At 47.9% G+C, this 19,362-nt stretch overlaps 1 protein-coding gene across 1 annotated transcript in view; it reads left to right on the top strand.

Moving 5' to 3' along the window:
• The window catches only part of LOC103731541 (nodal modulator 1), a 60,489-nt gene extending 52,570 nt beyond the window's left edge, over positions 1 to 7,919 (top strand). The window contains exons 27-31 of the mRNA XM_008829872.2: positions 1,181 to 1,291; positions 2,775 to 2,876; positions 4,645 to 4,764; positions 6,883 to 6,975; positions 7,312 to 7,919. Of these exons, the coding sequence (XP_008828094.1) occupies positions 1,181 to 1,291; positions 2,775 to 2,876; positions 4,645 to 4,764; positions 6,883 to 6,975; positions 7,312 to 7,443 (558 nt within the window). The 3' untranslated portion in view covers positions 7,444 to 7,919. The remainder of the gene's footprint in view (positions 1 to 1,180; positions 1,292 to 2,774; positions 2,877 to 4,644; positions 4,765 to 6,882; positions 6,976 to 7,311) is intronic.
• The last annotated feature ends 11,443 nt before the right edge of the window (positions 7,920 to 19,362 follow it).

Below are 19,362 nucleotides of genomic sequence, written 5' to 3'. Positions count from 1 at the left end.
CGAACCTGGGTCTTCTGCAAGAACAGCCAGTGTTCTTAACCACTGAGCCATCTCTCCAGCCCTTATTTATTTATTTTTGAGACAGAGTCTCTCTGTAGCCCCAACTAACCCTGATCTCACAGAGATCCACCTGTCTCTGCTTCCTGAGTGCTGTGATCAAAGGTGTGTGCCACCACTTCTAACTTATTTTTTTAATAATTCACTGAGTCCAGCTAGTGCTACTCATATACACATACCTGTGGGCCAACCATTGGAGCATAGGCACCCCATGATTGACCATACCCTAAAGAAAAATGACCCTCCCCTGAGAGCCATCCACTGCCAGTAGCCCTCAGGGACACCTAGGCTAAAATTTGTCTGGCTTGTTCTTGTGCTGCTAATGACAGTTGCTGTGAGTTCATCAGTGCCACGTCATGTCCACAAGACAGAATTTCACAGCACTCTTCCCCATCCTCTAGCTCTTACATTCTTTCCACCCTCTCTTCCCCAGTGTTCTCTGAACCTTCATTTTGGGATGGGGAGGTGGTTGGGTTGATAAAGATGTCCCCTCTAAGGGCCTGTGACCTCCACAGCCATGGCTTTTGACCAGGTTACAGCAATCACAGGAAGTGGCCCAGACGTCATTGAAATGATGCTCTTCTGTCCTGGCTGGACTAGAGGGCTGTGGCACAGGAGCTGCCTCTGGAAGGCGTTATTCAAGCAGAGTGGGGGCTTTGGAGGAGATGGCAGGCCCTTTAGGACTTTTTGACCTGGGAAGTAGATTTATGGCCTCTGCCATTTTAAAACTGCTCCATGGCTACTGCTCACACCAAAGTGCTTCATTATTTTATTTTTCCTGCTCTGGTGATTTAGGCCAGAATCACAGGTAGTGATGTGGACTGTGGTCAGGCAGGTGTGAAAGAGAAATGAAGCCTTTGGGGTCTCCACATTGTACCCAGGGGGCCAGCTGGGGCACTGCCCTGCTATGACTGCCAGACTGCCTTTAAAATATGTTGGCAGGTAATTAAAAGTTTGAAAATCACTACCATGCTTGCATAGTGCTATGTGTCTACGGGCCAGGTGTAGCAGTGCCGTCTGTGTGACCTTGGACTTGCCCTGTTTTGAAGACCTGCTTCCTCACTCTAGGAAGTGATTTGCTGGAAGGTAGACCCTCCAGTGTGCTGCCCTTCTGTCTTTCCAGGTGGGGAACAATGATGTTGATGACATAAACATCATAGTTTTTCGGCAGATCAACCAGTTTGATTTAAGTGGAAATGTGATCACCTCCTCTGAGTATCTTTCTACCTTATGGGTAAGACCAACCCCTTTGAATGTAGAGTAGAGTATGTCATGTACCCCTTCACCTCCACCCCCAGCTGCCACCATGCCCTTCCTGGCCTCAGTGGGAGAGGGTGTTTGTACCCAGACAGCTGCCTACTTCAGGCAGGAGCACCTGTCACACCTGGGTTTGGAGCCAGTTGTCGAGTATTGGGGGCATATCCCCGAGTCTGGGTTGGGGGCGTTGCTTGTCAGCCTCCTCCCCATGCACCTTGGTTCTCTCCTTTAAAAGTCCTGTGACCTCTAGGAGAAGTTGGTGTTTGTCACAGGGGTCTTGTGAGAGCACTCAGAATGCAGTGAAGGATTTAGTCTGGCAAGGACATGCTTGACTTCTAGCTGGTCTCCCAGTACCCTCAGCTGGGGCTGTGTGGGAAGTATCTGTGGGGTGTACAGGAATTGTCAGGAATGCAGGCAGAGGGTGAACAGAATAGCCACCCTCAGAAGGAGCCATGCAGGGGTGCCCCTGCTTATTCTCATGTTAGAATTCTAGCGCAGGGTTCAAATCCCTTCAGTTTTCTAGAAATAGCTAGAAATTATAGTCAATTAAAATCATCTAGTTTTACGTATAACTAATGGATTAAAATATACACAAAATGCTGTACAGAGCAGGAGAGCGCAGACATGGCTTGGGTGGGATCCTCAGGCCTGCTTTTGTTTTAGGAAAACAAGTGTTCTAGAGGAAAGTGGTGGTACCAGGAGACAGGTGAGAGTGGAGCCCTCATCGTCTTTGCTGTGGGCGGTAACTGGGACTCTGTCCTGCCCCGGCAACTGTGGTGGTAAAGACCACTTGACCTGCAGATTGAAAGAGAACCAGAAGCCGAGTGGTGTGCTTTGAGTTCAGGTCCTTGCAGGATTAAGGTGACATGATATGACAAGGCAGGCAAGACACTCCCACAGAAAGGCTTTGTGACCCTAGGTGACTTAGGCTCTCAGGATCTCTGCAGAGGGATGGCATTCTGTCAGGATTGGTGACAGTGTTTATAAAGTACCCATTGTACAGGGCTGGAGAGATTCAGAGGACCCGGGTTCAATTCCTAGCACCCACATTGTGGCTAATAACCTGAAACACCAGTTCTAGGGGATCTGACACCTCTTCTGATCTCCAAGGACATTACACAACATGGGTACAGTTATACATATGCAGGCAATACATGTAAAATATTTTTTTTAAAGTACCCATTGTACACCTGGTACAAGGAAACCATTCTTTTTATTCTTTGCCATAATAGCTTTTATGATTGTCTTGAGCAATTTTGTAGGTCATCAGAATTTGCTAGAACTTTCCATTTCTTCATGTCTCACCTACAGTCTCAGGACTAAGGACTGTATCCTGCGGCCTGTGGGGAACAGCTTTACCTCAGCTGCATTTCTACCCTTGCAGTCCCAGAGAGACTGTGCAGGCTGTGTGAAGTGATGTCACTGAATGTCAAAGCTCGGCTCTCCCCTTTGCTCTGCAGGTGAAGTTGTACAAAAGTGAGAATCTTGACAACCCGATCCAGACAGTCTCACTGGGCCAGTCGCTCTTCTTCCATTTCCCACCACTGCTCCGTGATGGCGAGGTAATGCCTGGGCTGGGTGCCCTCTACCTAGGTGCTCGCTTCTTAGTGTAAGGAAACAGTTCTTAGATGTGCTCTTCTGAACCAAAGGAGGGTGGCTTCTGCCAGGATTGCTCTTTCCTAATTCTTTTTCTATTTACAAATATAATGCATGTTCGTAGCAGGAAATTTTGGAGAAAAAAAACCAGACATAATCCCAGTGTCCAGAAATAATGATAGGAGCACATTTGATTGGTTTCCTCTGGGTCTTTTTTCAGTTCACATATGGTGTGAATATTAAAAATACTGTTCTTGTGGTAATTCAAAGCTGAGACTGTTCTGTACATTGTTTTATAGTCTGTACTTTTCCATGAAGAATCTTCCTATCCCTGCTCTCATCATCCTGTCTCTTACAATATGGTATTTAACTGTTACATAGCACTCCTCTGTTGGGAAGCACTGTGATTAACTGAGCCAGGACATCCTCACTCTTAGCGCTCTGCAGCCCCGTCTTGCTTGTATTTCTGCGAGTCTATCGAGGGCCCCATGTCGAATGTGCTGGTGCTCTTGCTCTTCCATGTGACGGGTCTCCAGCTGCTCTCACTTCCCTCTGTCACTACAGATGGAACTCAGGGCCTCACACGTGCTAGGCAAGTGCTGTCGTACTGAGCTGCATCTTGTTCTTTGTGTTTGACAATTATGTGTCTCACGTAGGCTTCTAAGTCCTCACCTGGTGTCCTCTGGGCCTTGTGGGTCTGGGTGTCTGGCTTCTGCCTCAGAGTTGGGTAGTTTTCAACCACTGTTGTGGTTGTCCATTACTGACTATAAAATGTTATCAGTTTTGTTGGACAGAGTCAACTGTTGTGAAGTCAGTAGTTGGGGGCAGAGTTTGCAGAATATTTGAAAGTTCTTTCCTGGAGGTCTTACCCCAGGGATGTTCCTTCTGTGCCTAAGATATGACATTCCCGCTGCTGCCTCCTCACTACGCACATGGGCTGCTACATGGTGATCATTCTGTGTAGACTAGTGGAGTGGTTGTCAGAGAATTCAGACTTCCCTCCCCCATCTCCACGTGATATTGCCTTTTGTCATTGTTAATCTCTTTATCTGTAAAAATGAAGGTGATGGCTCTGATCATTCCATGGTCAGGATCAGGGAGAGCATGGGCCCCATGCAGTACGCAGGGGCCAGGGTCTGACACAGGCTGTGGTTGTCACTGAGACCATTCTAGAGATGGCTATGTTTCTAGAACTTGCCAGTTTAGGAGCCACTGAAGTGCCTTAGCACTTGGCTAGTTTTGGATTGGAGCTGTCTCCCTCAGCCTGACCATATTCCTCTGTCAGTAGAATTGACTCGTGATAACGTCTGTTTCTTGGAGTCAGGTCCTTTAAGGGCTGTAATCTTCCAGCTTGGATATGCTCATAAAGGTGTTGCAGGTCTCCGACAGACAGTCTTATCAGTACCATAACCATAGAATGACTTTCACTGATGGGTAGCAGTTATCGACCATGGGCTGGATATACAGAATCAGGTGGGGTTTTTTTTGTTTGTTTGTTTTTTTGAGACAGGGCCTCTCTTGACAGCTCCAGCTGGCCTGGAACTTATTATATAGGCCAGGATGGCCTCAATCTCACAGAGATATGCCTGCTTCTGTTGGCATTAAAGATGTACACCACCACACCCGACTGAGAGTTGGGTTTTTTACAGAGCATTGAATGCTTTGTGTGGCTACTGTGTGCCCCTGCTTGCCCAAGCTGTGCACCATACTACTAATGGTTCCTTCCATGCACAGAACTACGTTGTGCTCCTGGACTCCACGCTCCCCAGATCCCAGTACGACTACGTCCTGCCCCAAGTGTCTTTCACTGCAGTGGGCTACCACAAACACATCACCCTGATTTTCAGTCCCACGGTAAGTAAGGGGAAGTTTTAAAATCTCCATGGTAACAGAAGAGGGACCTTCTTCCCAACGCCTGCTCCGGTTGTGGGCTGGAGGAAGGCTGTCTGCAGGACTCCTGGCTGGGTCACTTTTGCATCCTGGATTCCTCTGAGAGCCTTTCTTTTCTGAACACTGATGCCTGCTGTGAAGAAACTAGACGTGAGGGTAGAATTGCTAGGATCAGTAGTCAGGGGTTTGGGGAAGAGGGACACTATTTCCTCAGGACTGGTGGTGGTGTGTCCCTCCATCAGGACATACTAGATATATGACCTGCTCCAACCTGTAGCACCAACTACAAGTTTCCAGGCAATACAGATCATGCCACCAGTTGTGCAAATCAGTGCAACCTGAGTAGTTTGGCCAGGATGCCTGCAGGAAGAAACAGCTCAGGTTGTCAGCCAGCAGCAGTCGGGGTCCCACTGCTTCCTGTGTCCAGCTGTAAGACCAACAAAACTCGCCTATATTCTGCATTGGTGGGATCTTTTAGAGCAATGGTTCTCTTTTTTGTTTTTGGTCTTGGGTCTCCCTGTAGCCCCAGCTGGCCTGGAACTTGTTATGTAGACCAGGCTGGCCTCGAACTCACAGAGATCTGCCTGCTTCTTTGTGCAGTGGTTCTCAGGATATGTAGGGTGGAGTCACCTTGGCTGAATACATACATCAGTGAAGACAGAGTGGACTCCAAGCCCAAGCTCAGGACCACCTACTAAACATGCCAGGAGCTGAGAGTATTCCCCAGAACTGTATTAAAAAGGAAAAGTCAGGCTGGCTCAGCGGGTAAGGACGCTTGCCACCAAGTTTGATGACCTGAGTTCAGTACCTGGAACCCACAGGTAGAATGAGAGAATCCACTCCCACAAGTTGTCCTCTGACCGCCACACATATGCATGGCTTACACACCTTGCCTCCCCCCAGCTGTCCCTCAAAAATGTAAAAACAACTTTTAAAGAAAAGACAAGTCATAACATTCATACACATGAAATAAATATAATAAATAAAATACTAAAAAAAAAGATAAGTCCAACTTTGTGGCTGCTGGTTATTTTCTGTGGGAACAGTAGGAATTTTTTTTGTGCTTCTTAAAGATAATTGTACAGGAGCTGGAGAGATGGCTCAGTGGGTAAGAACACTGGCTGCTCTTGTAGGGAACCTAGGTTCAGTTCCCAGCACTTACATGGCAACTAACAGCCATCCATAACTCCAGTTCCAGGATAGCCAACACCCTCTTCTAACCTCTATGAGCATTGCACAACATGGGTGCACTTACATGCATGCAGGCAGTACACTCAACGCATAGTTATATACGTGAATGATAATTGTACAACAGTACCTTTCATAGTGGCATAGTACTGTGTTGTGTGGAGACACCATGAGTCTCAGGCCATTCAACTACTGAGAAAATCCTGTGGGCTAGGTCACTTGCAGACAGCTATTCCCATAGATCTGGAGGCCGGGAAATTCATGATGCAGTGGGCAGATTTGGTGTCTGCCCAGGTTCACTCTGTTCTCTAAGTGGCGCCTCCAGACTGTCTTACTGCAGATAGCAGTGAGCCAGTTACTTCTGGTCTGTTTTCTGAGGACTCTGATCCCACTCATGAAGGCTTATCCCCCGTCATTTAATCATCTTCTAAAAGTGGTACACCTAAACCCACTGCTAGTATGCCACAGTGGTTTCAATGCCGTGGGTCTTGGCAGAGGAATTTGGGTAGACAACCTTCGTACCCCAGCACTGTGGTGTATTCAGCTCATCCCCTGCTGGGGAATTGCAGCTACCGCTGGTTTTCTGCTCTTACATGCTTTCTGTAGCCCCAGGTAGCCTGGACCTTGCTACGTAGACTAGGCTGGCCTGGATCTCACAGAGATCTACCTGCCTCTGCTTCCTAAGTACTGGGATTAAAGGTGTGCACCAGTGCAGTTTGGGTAGTGGAGAGTTCCAGTGGGTTTACCCTCCCTTGGTTTAGTTTCATTTTGGATAGTGAGAGGGATTGTGGGTGGCCTTGAATAACCAATGTGGACAGCTGAGTGAGTCGAGGCTATGGCTGACAGTGGATAATAAGTGTGAGGCCTCACAAGGACTCTCACTCTCTGTTACAGAGGAAGCTACCTGAGCAAGACATTGCACAAGGATCGTACATCGCTCTTCCCCTCACGCTGCTGCTCCTGTTGGCTGGCTACAACCATGACAAGGTAGGAAAGCCTCAGCCTCTTAGGAAGGCAGGTGTTAGGAGGTCGACCACAGGAGGATGCCCAGTGTCACAGAAGTTATAGACTGCTAAGTAGGGGACCAGGAAGACATCCTGGGGTCCCTGGGTCTTCCAAGGCTGTATCTTTCAGTGATATCTTTCCTTAATCCTTAGTCCTGGCATGAGTATAGGGAGATACTAATGCCTTAGAGAGAGGCAGCTGCCTCCTCTGGTATAAAGCCCACCGTCAATGTGTTGTGGTCCCTAGAGCATCAGTAGGTGGAGGTCACTGTCTGTGTGGGCAGAGGTGTCCTGGTGTCTCACACTCTCTCTCTTTCAGCTCATTCCCTTGTTGATGCAGCTGACGAGTCGGCTACAGGGAGTCCGAACCCTTGGCCAGGCCGCCTCTGACAGTAGCGGTCCAGAGGACATGAAGAGACAAGCTAAGAAACAGAAGACCAGGCGTACGTGAGCAGGAAAGAGGCCTGTCTTCTGTGAACGGCACAGTCAGGGCCGCCACCTGCCCGGGATAATGACACTCGTCTGTTCACTTCAGTGCCCTGGGCCCTTTAACCCCTCTGTTGGTGTCCTGCCTGTTCCTCCCCTCTAGGTGGCCCTGTGGTGCAATGCGACGAATGGACCCTCCTGTCACTCTGCTGAACACAGTTTATTTTCTGAATTGAAGATAATTTATTATTATTATTTTTGTCAGAGAAGTATTTAAGCCGAGCTGGTGGCCTGAGAATGTTAACTCCCAATCTTCCACATTCATTTACAAGAAGAATCCACTAAAGTGACCTTGGGCCCCGTGGTGAAGTACCCTCTGGACTTTGCCATGACCTCCCCCAGGCACTCACGTCCCTGCTGGAAGCTGCAGAGGCCTCTCCCACCCCGGAAGGATCTGCCATGAGCTAAAATCAATAAAGTCGCCCACTTGTTTGTGTTGTAGCTTAGCTCAGGTGCATTTCTTCAGGGATCTTAGCATGGTGCTGGGGTTGCATGCTGAGATGTATACAGAGTGGGAGGAGGTCCTGAGCAAAGCCAGCTCAGTGTGGTGGGGGTAGGGGTAGGAGTGCAGGACAGAGACAGGGATGAGACACTTGGGTAATATTCAGCACCAGTGGTAAAGATGGAGACCATGAACATGTGGCTGAGCTCAGGCTCGCTGTGGCTCCCTGGGACACATGTTTTGTATTCTAGAGAAGCCAGAAAGATTACCATCCAAGTTTTAAAGTATGCTAGTTGGGCCTTTTAAAAAAAAATATTTTTTAAGCCAGGCATGGTGATGCACGCCTTTAATCCCAGCACTCGGGAGGCAGAGGTGGGTGGATCTCTGTGAGTCCAGCCTGGTCTCCCATTAGTGAATCCAGGCCAGCTATGGCTACAGGGAGACCTTGTCTCAAAAAGACCAAAATTATATATATATATATATATATTTTAGCCAGGCTTAGTGGCACACACCTTTGATCCCAGCACTTGGGAGGCAGAGGCAGGTAGATCTCTGAGTTCAAGGCCAGCCTGGTTTATATAGCGAGTTCCAGGCCAGCTGGGCCTGCAGGGAGACCCTGTCTCAAAACACAAAAAACATACTTTATTATTTATTTGCCCCAGAATGCCTGTAGAAGTCAGAACAACTTTCAAGAGTCAGTTTTTTTCCTTCCACCATGTGGGTCCTGAGGTTGGATAGAGCATAGGTTTAGTGGCAAGCACCTTGACCAACTGAGCGATCTTGCCCTGGTTTTTGTTTTGTTTTGTTAGGATACACTTTTGTCCAGCTAATGTAGCCGTAGGCTGGTGACTCTCAAAGGCTCCTGATTTGCATGAGATTCACAGGCACTCCTCAGTGTGCATTTAGTCCTTGTAAAAAACGATGATGCCAAGCTGATGAGATGGTTCAGCAGTTAAGAGCACTGGCTGTTCTTGCAGAGGACCTGGGTTCAATTGCCAGTTACCTACATGGTAACTAGCAAACATCCATAACTCCAGTTCCAGGGGATCTGATGCCCTCGTCTGACTTCTGCAGACATTGCACAGCGTGGGTACACACATGCCTGCAATGCACTCATACACAAAAATAATAAAACACTTTAAAAAAAAGCCTGGCTCGGTGGCACACGCCTTTAATCCCAGCCCTGGAGAGGCAGAGGCAGGCGGATCTCTCTGAGCTCCAGGCCAGCTGAGGCTACACTTCTGAAGGAGATCTTGTCTGGCCACCCAGCGTCTACCAGCTGCACACAGCAGTGGCCACTGTCAGGAATTGGAAGAGCCCAGTGTGTTATGTTCAGTAAGGAGGAAGCCAATGCCTGCACATGGGAATGAACAGATGGACATGCAGCACCAGCCTTCAGTGTATGTGGCCCATTGGTGGGCAAAGGACAGCCCAGAAAGGGACAAGGGTGGACCCAGAGTTGGGTCCGTTCCTAGGGCAAGCAAAGCTCGGGGGTGGGATGCTGGAACCTTTGAAGACAGGGAAAGTCAGGCAGGGTCCTGTGGGGGGACAGCATGGTTGGAGAGGTTCAGGATGGGCATCTAAAGAGGCAGGGGTGTGGATATGGGTATGTGTGTGTGTACCAACTCACAACTTGACGCAAGTTGGGTTTGCTTTCTGTGAAGGAAGGTGGAAGATGTGGGCCTCAGGGACAGATGAGACACAGTCCATATGCTGTGTGTTTCTAACTCTTAACTCCAAGTCAACACCCAGGAACGTTCCTCTTAAATATTAATGGTACTTTTTATTGACAGATGTAAAAGCTTGTGAAAGCAAACTGTACGTCAGCATCTCTGCCCAACTCCAAAGGGGGTCGTTCACCCTCAGTGCTGGCTCAGCTTCTCTTCAGTCCATTTGAAAGCTGTGTGGCACCCTCTTCTGTGTGGCGTCCTGTGTTTGCTGGCACTCTGGCAGGACTCAGATGCCCTCACGGGAAGTAAACTTTCATGTTGTTGGTAGATTGCAGATTTGACAAAAGTTCCGCTGAGCATGGTGGCACACGCCTTTAAAATCCCAGCACTCTGGAGGCAGAGGCAAGTGGATCTCTGAGATCAAAGCCAGCCTAGTTTACATATTGAGTTCCAGGCCAGCTGAGGCCAGGGAGAGACCCTGTCTCAAAAACAAAAAAAGAGGGAAAAAAAGTTCTATGACATGTTCATTCTAAGGCACTGGAACTGTGTTAGGTGACAGGTTCTTGGGGGAATGCTGCCACTTACTAAATTGTGCCTATTAAAGGGAATGAAGAGCTGCAGACTCAGCAGTTGGTAGAGTGCATGCCTGATATGCAGGAGGTCCGTGTGTTCAATCTCCAACACTGCATTAAAAAAAAAAACTGTGGTGCTGTTGTGGAGGCAGGAAGATCAGAAGTTCAAGGTCATCCTCGACTAGGCAATGAGTTTCAGGCAAACCTGGGCTACATGAGACCCTTCTCAAGAAGAAAGCATAAGAACAACCCTAAAATACAGAACACAGACACCCCCAAAAGCTTTAGGGCAGGAACCTTAAGGACAGAGCCCTTCCAAAGAAGTACTTCAGTCTTGTGGCCTTTTGTGTTTGGATTTTAGTCCAACTAGCAAGCTGTGCTAAGTCCCTGTGGTGGGTGGGTTTCACAGGCAGGCCACACACAGGTGAACGTAACATGGCATGGGTGGGCCAATGAGAAGGCACGGGAAGGGGCCATCTTTGTACCCAACTCTCAAGGACCTAATTGTGGAGAAGGAAGATTTGTGAAATAAAGTAAAGGAACTATCACCTTCTTGGGTTAAACAAATAAAAAACCCCAAGAAACTAGCATGAATAACCAGACTTTCTTGAGTTCCTGTGACAGGTACTGCTTGTCATTGTCCTGCAGGCTGGCCTATGGGTCAGGTCCTCCTTCAGCCTTGTAGTTACCAACAGCAAACTGAACCCAGACCCCAGAGTTCTTTTTTTAATATTTTATTATTTTTATTTTATGTGTATGCGTGTATTGCCTGCATGTAGGTAAGTGCACCCTTGTCGTGCAATGCCCACAGAGGACAGAAGAGGCTGGCGGATCCCCTGGAACTGGAGTTATGGACAGTTGTTAGCTGCCATGTGGGTGCTGGGATTTGAACCCCAGTCTTCTGCAAGAACAGTCAGTGTTCTTAACTGCTGAGCCATCTCTCCAGCCTGACCCCAGAGTTCTTAACCACTATGTTTTGCCTCTGCCAATGGAGCAGACAATACAGACATGTGCCAGGTTATCTACAGAATGGGTATTGGGTGCAGGTGTGGGTGCCAGCTGCCACACAGCCATCGGGGCACAGTGATAGGTGGATCACACAGGTGGCTGAAGCCAGGTCCTCTTCCATCCCTAAGGACTGGAGCAACCCAAGAGAACAGTTGGGCAAGTTCTGGAGATAAACCTGAGTTGGTTACAGAAAGTGTTAGGATCTTGATTGGCACCTTAATGGGATTTAGAATCACCATGGAAACAAATCTCTGACTAGTCTGTGAGAGACTTTCTAGATTAGGTTAATTGAAATGGGAAGACCCACCCTAATGTGGGCAGGACCAGTGGGCTGAGAATCCCAAACCAAGTAAGAGAAAGTGAGCTGGGCATTAGCTTTTACCTGCTTCCTGACTGTGGATGCAATGTGACCAGCTACCTCATGATTGTGTCCCATGCCTCCCCACATGGTGGACTGTAACCCTGGAACTCTGAGCCAAAATAAACCTTTTCTGAAGTGGTCTTGTTGGGTATCTTGTAGCAATGAGGCAGTTCCTTCTGCAGGCCATCTTCCCCAAGGGCGAGGGTCATTGCTAGCTTTTGGGTGTAGTGGATATTTGAGACAGGCAGCCAGTCTCAGAATAGGCCCCCCATGATCCACACTGCCATATGTGTTCTCCACTCTCACAGAATCAGGCCCCTGTGGTCAGTGGAATGATGGTAACTTCTTAGGCCTAAAGACATCACACTTTCCTCATGGGCACTGGGGACACAGCCTTGTGTCCCAGACAGAGCCCGAGGCCCTAGCCAACACTCCAGTGTGGCTTGTCAGCCATAAGAGGGTACCATGTTAGGAGCAGTTAGTCTGGCTCTAGTGAGGCCTTCAGCTGATGTTCAGAAGAGACCTTAATTTAGTGCTGACCCTCAGAATCTGTGAATAGAATAAAAGGTTGAAGAAAGCCTCTGAGTTTGGGGTCACTTCGGCAACATTAATGGGAACATTGCTTAGTAAACATCTATTATAGGAATGACCGGGGGTGGGGAGACCCACCAAATACATCTTTAATCGCAGATTAGGCAAGGCCCTTGGTTTTAAGTATCAGACATCCAACTTCAACTACCTCTCAGCAAAATGGAAGTGTCTCTGATTTTGTATTTGAAAAACTCAAGACTATCTGGCTCTATGCACAGCTAGATCTGGGGTCGAGGCCCACCCTTTTCTCCATTAAAGTGCTGCACTGGCTCTCTGACCTCTTCATAGGTCCTGCCTGTCATGTCCTTTAGCCAAGGTCTAGGATTCTTTGCTCCATCCTGTGCTGTAGTAGGGCGACAAATACCTGTCCATGGATGTGGCGGTGATGCAGTCTTGGACAACTGGCTTTTGGTTTTTACTCATTCATTCTATGTCTCGGGGAGACAGCCACCAGCTGCAGTAGATTCCCATCACTGTAATTCTCAGGAACTTCTAGCTCGGGGCATCGTGTGTCAGTCCCAAGTAATGTGAAGACTGATGGGAAAACTGCAGAGTTGCTAGGCCTGGACACCCACCAGTGACACCCATGCCCATGTGGTAGGCATCTTCTGGGATCTGATGTACTGTTACCTAGGAGATCATGTGATCACTGTGGACAGAACCAACCAGTCCATCCCACTTGCCAGCCAAAGTCACCTACAATTTTGCCTGTACAATTCTTTCAAGATTTGTGTGTGTGTTGTGTGCAGGTGCCTGCAGAAGCCAGGAGACGATGTCCAATCCCCTGATGCTGGAGTTACAGGTGGTTTTGAACCTCCAACATGGATGGCTGGGAATTAAACTCCCATTCTCTTCAAGAGCAGCAAGTGCCCTTAACCACTGAGCCATCTCTCCAGCCCCATTGGCTGTATCTTTTTGCTGGAGTTGGTTTTCTCTTTTCACCCTGTGGATCCTAGGGATGGAACTCAGGCTGTCAAGCGTGATGTAAGTGTTTTAACCTGCTGAGCCACCTCCCTAGCCCCAGCTGTATCTTTTTGCAGCAGGTGCCAACAGCTGTATGACTATGACTCTAATATGCCTAGTGAAGGGGAAACTAATTTCACTATGAGCTGCAAAGCTAGGATCCCAGGCCAGCCCTGGAGCTGGATGGAGTGTTGTGTATTTGTATCTCATGATACAGTGGTCCTCATTTGATGAGCACATTTCAATTACACCCTTTCCTCTGTGCTTCACACCCGGGCTTGACTGAGATGCCGTTGATTTACATGTCCTTTACGTGAGTGAATATTTCACTCTTATTTTTGCTGTTTGGAGTTGTAAGATAAAATGAATGCATGAGAACAAGTGGTTCCCAACTCTGTGCTGACAGCCGCCCCTCCCTGTCTGGGATCTTCAGGGGAAGCGGCTGGCAGAAGGGGAGAAGCCAACAGATGCTGTTTCCCATCCACTTCTGCTCCAGGAGCTGGAAAGGGCGGCTTACAGCTGCTGCGCTGCACTCAGACCTGGATCTGCCTCTCTCGCTTCTTGTTTGTGGGTTGGGCAGGAATACAGAGACAACGTTTTGCTGCATATTAACAATGATTCTGTCCTTGTGTAACTGCAAGGGTGCCTCGTGTCAAGGATCATGGATACTCAAAGTGAATGTGTGGACCATGCAAACCTTTGAGTTAATAGCACAGGAATTTCCTTGCTTGGTCAGCAGAGAGAGCCTAGAAGCAGAGACGGCCCAGGAGCTAGGAACAGCTAGTGCCCGTCTCCATTCCGAAGTGAGTATTACTCTCTAGACAGGAGTCAGGCTCCTCAGAGGAAGTCAACCCTAAGACTAAGGTAGGATGCATACAAGATGACCTTGAAGCATCTTCTACTCCCAGAAGGCAGAGAAATGTTAAGCATGGGCAGGGAGACGACTCAGTCAGTGAAGTTCTTGCCTTGTAAGCTTGAGGACCTGTTTGATCCCCAGAACCTACGTGAAGAAAGCTGGGTGTGATGGCACACATTCGTGATGTGGAGGCAGAGGGAGGAGGATCCCTGGGGCTCACCTAATGGGTAACCCCAAGGCCAGGGAGAGAGCCGGTCTCAAAAAAACAAAATGGGGGTGTAACCTGGAAGTTCCTCTGACCATTATGACGGCAAGCTATAGTCCTACCTCCTTCCCAAGCTCTGTGGAAGGAGTCTGCGTGAAGGGTGGGGACTGAAGATGTATAAGATGAGAAAGCCACGAGGCAGGTCTCTCCCTATTTTGTGTAGCTGTTGGGAAGCTGCAGGATTTATATTTAGGGTGTGGACTTTCCAGCACAGCCTTGAAGTGGGGGGAGCCCACTCTTCTGTAAGTAAACCAGCACCCCAAGCTCAGTTAGCAAGTCCAATAAACTCGTTAGGATTCTCCGAATGGCAGTTTTGGAGAATTCCTGCCTCGGGTTGTTGTAAGGACAGTGGGAGGAGGGAACTGGACACCATGTGTGTCTTCCAGCAGTGAATTTGACTTTACAGGGAGCTTTAGAGATGGCTCAGCAGTTAAGAGCGTTTGTTCCACAATCACGAGGACTGGAATTCAGATCTCAACACTCACATAATAAGCCAGGTGACCCTGCAAACACTTGTGACCTCAGCTCTGAGGAGAGAGGAGACAGGAAGAGCATGGGCTTTCTGGCTTCCAGCTAAGACTCTGGCCCCAGGTTCAGGAAGGGGCCCTGCCCCAAAGGAATCGGCAGAGAGTGATGGATGAGAACACCTGATGCCCTCTTCTGCCCTCCAAACACACATGTATGTGTACCTGCACATATAGCTACACAGATACAAATAAAAATAAAATCTTTTTCTAGTTGAAATGTTTTCTTTTTTTCCCAATATTTTATTCATTTTATGTGTGTGAGTGTATTGCCTGCATGTGTGTGAATGCACTCCTGTCATGCAATACCGCAGAGGTCAGAAGAGGGTATCAGGTCCTCTGGTACTTGAGTTACAGATAGTTGTTAGCCAATATGTAGGTCCTAGGACTCGAAACCAGGTCCTCTGCAAGAGCAACCAGTGTTGAGCTGTCTCTCCAGTCCCATTTATTTTTATTTTATGTGTATGAGTATTTTGCCTGCATGTATGTAAGTGCACCATGTGAGTGCAATGCCCATTGGAGGCCAGAAGAGGGCATTGAATCCCTTAGGACTGGCATTAAGGATAGCTGTTAACCACCATGTGGACGCTGGGCACTGAACCCAGGATCTCTTAACTGCTGAGCGAGCTCTCCAGCCCCATAAATAAATATTTTCAAAAAGCAAAATGGACAGCGCCTGCTAAGGTTTACTGTTGGGGAACCCTGCTGTTAAGGTCGACTCCTTTCTCAGCAGGGGCTTCCTGCTCTCTGCCTGACTTATCTGGAAAGTGCCTCTAAGCACAGATGTCTGGCTTTATTTGGAACATGACCTTTGGTATAGTTACCTGCAATAAACTGCCCCCAGGCTTTTTCTATATGATAATTAGGCATTGCCCTGTAGCCAGATGATAGGATCCCCCTACCACATGTAAGTAAAGCATACTATGAACACCTATCAGCTGAAGCTTTGGCTGCTGCCTCCACACCATATTTTTCCCTGACCCCCCACTGAATAAACAGAGCTGTATCACTGAAACTGACTCCCGGAATGTCTTTTCCATCTGTGCTCACGGCCGTCCTGACCCCATTCTTAGCTTCTGTTCCCTTTGTTCTCGTGGGTCGGTAGCCAATGGCCCGCGAGGGGAGGGAGAGACCCATAGTTGACCTCTGGCCTCTACACACTTGTGCACACACCTACTCATACCACATGTACCTGCAGATACACACACACACACACACACACACACAGAGACATGTTTAGAACAAAACTTTCACATCCAAATGGTCTTGGTGAGACACAAGAAGAGTACAGAAAGTTGTCCTCTGACTTCTACATATGCACAGTTACATGTGTGTGTGTGCATACATATATGTCCACATCCACATGCACACACAAGTAAATAAATGCAATAAAAATTCTCCATGGGGTATTCTGTCTAGCATCCTGGGGCAGAGAAAGAGCATTAAGGAAATCTGCATAAGATACAGACCTCAGTTGATAATCATGTACCCATATGGGGGACATAGAGTCTTAGAGCCATTTTCCAGTTTTCTAAAGTATTCTAAAATAAAAGTAGAGACATTCATTTCTCTGACAATGGTCAGACACTACCAGTGGCCCATGTTCTGCTGCTCAGTATGTTTGGCCTTGGTTTAATTTGTAGGTATGAATCTATCCACAACCAATTAACCTTGACCAACTGACTTTCCCCATGGCCAATGACTAGAGTTAACAGGCAAACTCAACTTAGGGTTGTGCTCTGTGGCATCATGCAGTCCAGGATCCAGACTGCACTCATGGTGAAAAAGCCAAGGAACAGAATAAGCACCAGTCAGCAAACTGCAGCCCAGGGGCCAAATATAGCTGTCTGTTTTTGTCACTAAAATTTTATTAGAACACGGCCACGGCCATTCACTTCTGAGTCATCAAAGGCTATTTGTTTTGTTTTGTTTTGAGATAGGGTCTTACTAGATAGCCCAGGGTGGCCTGGAACTCAACATGTAGACTAGGCTGGCCTCAAACTCACAGAGATCCTTTACCTCTGCAATCCTCTACACAGGATTCTAGTGAAATTAGGAGAAAAATACCAGAGTCATCAGCTGAGGGACATTCTAAAAGATACATGACCAACACCCCTCAAATTTCTCCATGTCGTATGCCAGCAAGATGGTTCAGCCAGTCTCTGCTCCCAAATCTAGGCTGGGATTAAAGGTGTACCACCACGCCTGGGTGATGGCTCCTTACGATGGGCTATAACAGAGTTGAAAAGTTGAGCTAGATACTCTCTGGTCCACAAAAACCACTGCTGGGCTCTTTATTGACAGTTTGCCAATTCATGTGATGAGGACAGAGTTGGGTTTTCATCCATCCTTAGCAGGCTGGTTTCAGGGACCACATTCTTGCACATCTGTATCCTGTAGCTTTTGCTTCTCTTCTGAAGTCCAAATCCCTGTCTCTTGTCTGCCTCCAGGGAGAGCCAAAGGCCACCAGTGTCCAGCTGTTCCAGATCTAGATCTTTCTGCAGTGAGGAGGGAGGAAGCTGAGGGACCAGATGGTTTGCAGGGTTTGAAAGCAGGCAGGGGCTCTGCAGAGGAGATGATGCCCAAACTTTGCCAAACATGTTTAACACATGTACCTACATACACACATATGTATGCACACACAAGCATACACATGTTCAGACTCCAGGGGTTCATGCATGCCACACTATGACCTTTTATGTTGTGCAATTAGCAGTGGCTGAGTTTGGATGGAAAGTGAATGTGTGCACATGCATGTATGCATACACATATGTGTATGATGTTGTGTGAATTTGTATGTGTACATGCACATGTGCAAACCAGATGAGAAGGTGCGAACACTCCTGGCCTGGTGTCCCTGGCTGACTAGGTCCAGGTCGCCTGTCATCCTGGGTCCCTCAGATGGTGAACTGAGGTTCCCTGATACCCTATTGGGACTCTGGCTCCTCCCCCACTGTATTGGGCCTGTTGGGCTTAGCTTAGCCTTGGCTGACTTTGAAGGCCTGCTGCCAGCAATGCCATCTGGTGTGCAACATGCTCTTGGCCCAGGAGCAGCCCGCTGACCATGCCTGTTGCTCTGTACCTTTTTGGTCCAGTCAGCCTGATTTGTGCCAGTGCTGGGGATGGGGACTTTACTTGGGAATGACTAATAGTGTGGTCAGCATGGTCTCTGGACTTCGTTCTGCATTAAGATGTGAAGGACCCTTAATTATCTCCTACTGGTTCATCCTAAACCTGCTTAGTGGAGATAGCTAGCCTAGCTAGCCTCTCTCAGGGTTGACCCAGGCTGGACCACTGTTACCTTGGTGATGGGTTGGATGAAGTACATTCATGTTTGGAGCAGTGCTCAGTTAGTGCTCTGGAGTACAGGTAACACAAAGAAAACTTAGACTAACTGAGGCAGACATTACAGAAGCCAAGGTGAGGCAGTCTTGCCCCAGGACTCCCGAGACCCAGCTGAGCCACCTCCTTTCATGAAGAGTGCTGAATGGTGAAATATCTCCCTTGAAGGTAGTCTATGTCTTGAATGAGACTGGAGTTCACAGTCTTCTGACTTGCAACTGTTTTGGTCTTTTTTTTAGACAGGGTCTCCACGTAGCCCTAGCTGGCCTGGAACTCACTATGTAGACCACATTGGCCTTGATGTCACAGAGTTCGCCTGCCTCTGCTTCTCTAGTGCTGGGATTAAAGTTGTGTGCCATCACGCTCAGCCTTTGTTTGTAAGAAATTTTCCTACTTGGAACTGTAGCACATTCTCGTCTTTATTTGACTTCCTTCATCTATCTTAATTATTGTTCTGAGTCTTGGCTGAGCGCTCCTGGTGATCTTGGCTATAGGCTGACTATCAATGGATAGCTCACATCTCATGTTTTTTTTTTAGATAATAAAAGAGCAAACACTATTATGTAAAAACTTCCTGTCCTAGTTGCTTTAACTGTCAATTTGACTTAGCCTAGAGTCACCTGAAAAAGGAGTCAACGGAGAGATTTCTCAGATCAGATTGGCATGTGGGCCTGTCTGTGTGGGGAGGATTGTTTTGATTGTTAGTTGATGGAGGAGTGCTCAGCCCACTGTGGGTGGCACCATTCCCTGGGTGGTTGGTCCTGGGTGTGTAAGAAAGCTAGCAAAGCCTGAGCTTGTGGGCAAGCCAGCAAGCTGTGTTCCTCCCCGATTTTGTCTCCAAGTTCCTGCCCTGACTTCCTTCAATGATGAAAGGAGACCTGGAAGAGGAAACAAACCCTTTCCTTCCTGAGTTGCCTTTGGTCACAGTGTTTATCACAGCAACATAAAGGAAACCGGAGTATACTACTTTGCTACTGTGGAGCATCTCTTTAAATTCTTAAAGTTTTAATGCCTAGTCTAAGGAGCGAACGTTTCTGTGGTTTTTGATGCTTATCTTGTTGCTTCCCAAAGGATGAATGGCCATCAACAGACACACCATGGTATCCTCAGCACTGGGTGCTATAGTTTTTAAAGATGTAGTTGTGGCTCGGTGTGGTGGCACACACCTTTAATCCCAGCACTTGGGAGGCAGAGGCAGGCAGATCTTTGTGAGTTTGAGGCCAGCCTGGTCTACATAGTGAGTTCCAGGACAGCTGGGGCTACAGGGAGACCCTGTCTCAAAAAGACAAA

The sequence above is a fragment of the Nannospalax galili genome, unplaced genomic scaffold, assembly GCF_000622305.1.
Source record: "Nannospalax galili isolate Female #2095 unplaced genomic scaffold, S.galili_v1.0 scaffold32, whole genome shotgun sequence".
Classification (NCBI taxonomy): Eukaryota; Metazoa; Chordata; class Mammalia; order Rodentia; family Spalacidae; genus Nannospalax; species Nannospalax galili.
Note: the sequence above shows the minus strand (reverse complement) of the source record. Positions and strands in the feature narration are given on the sequence as shown.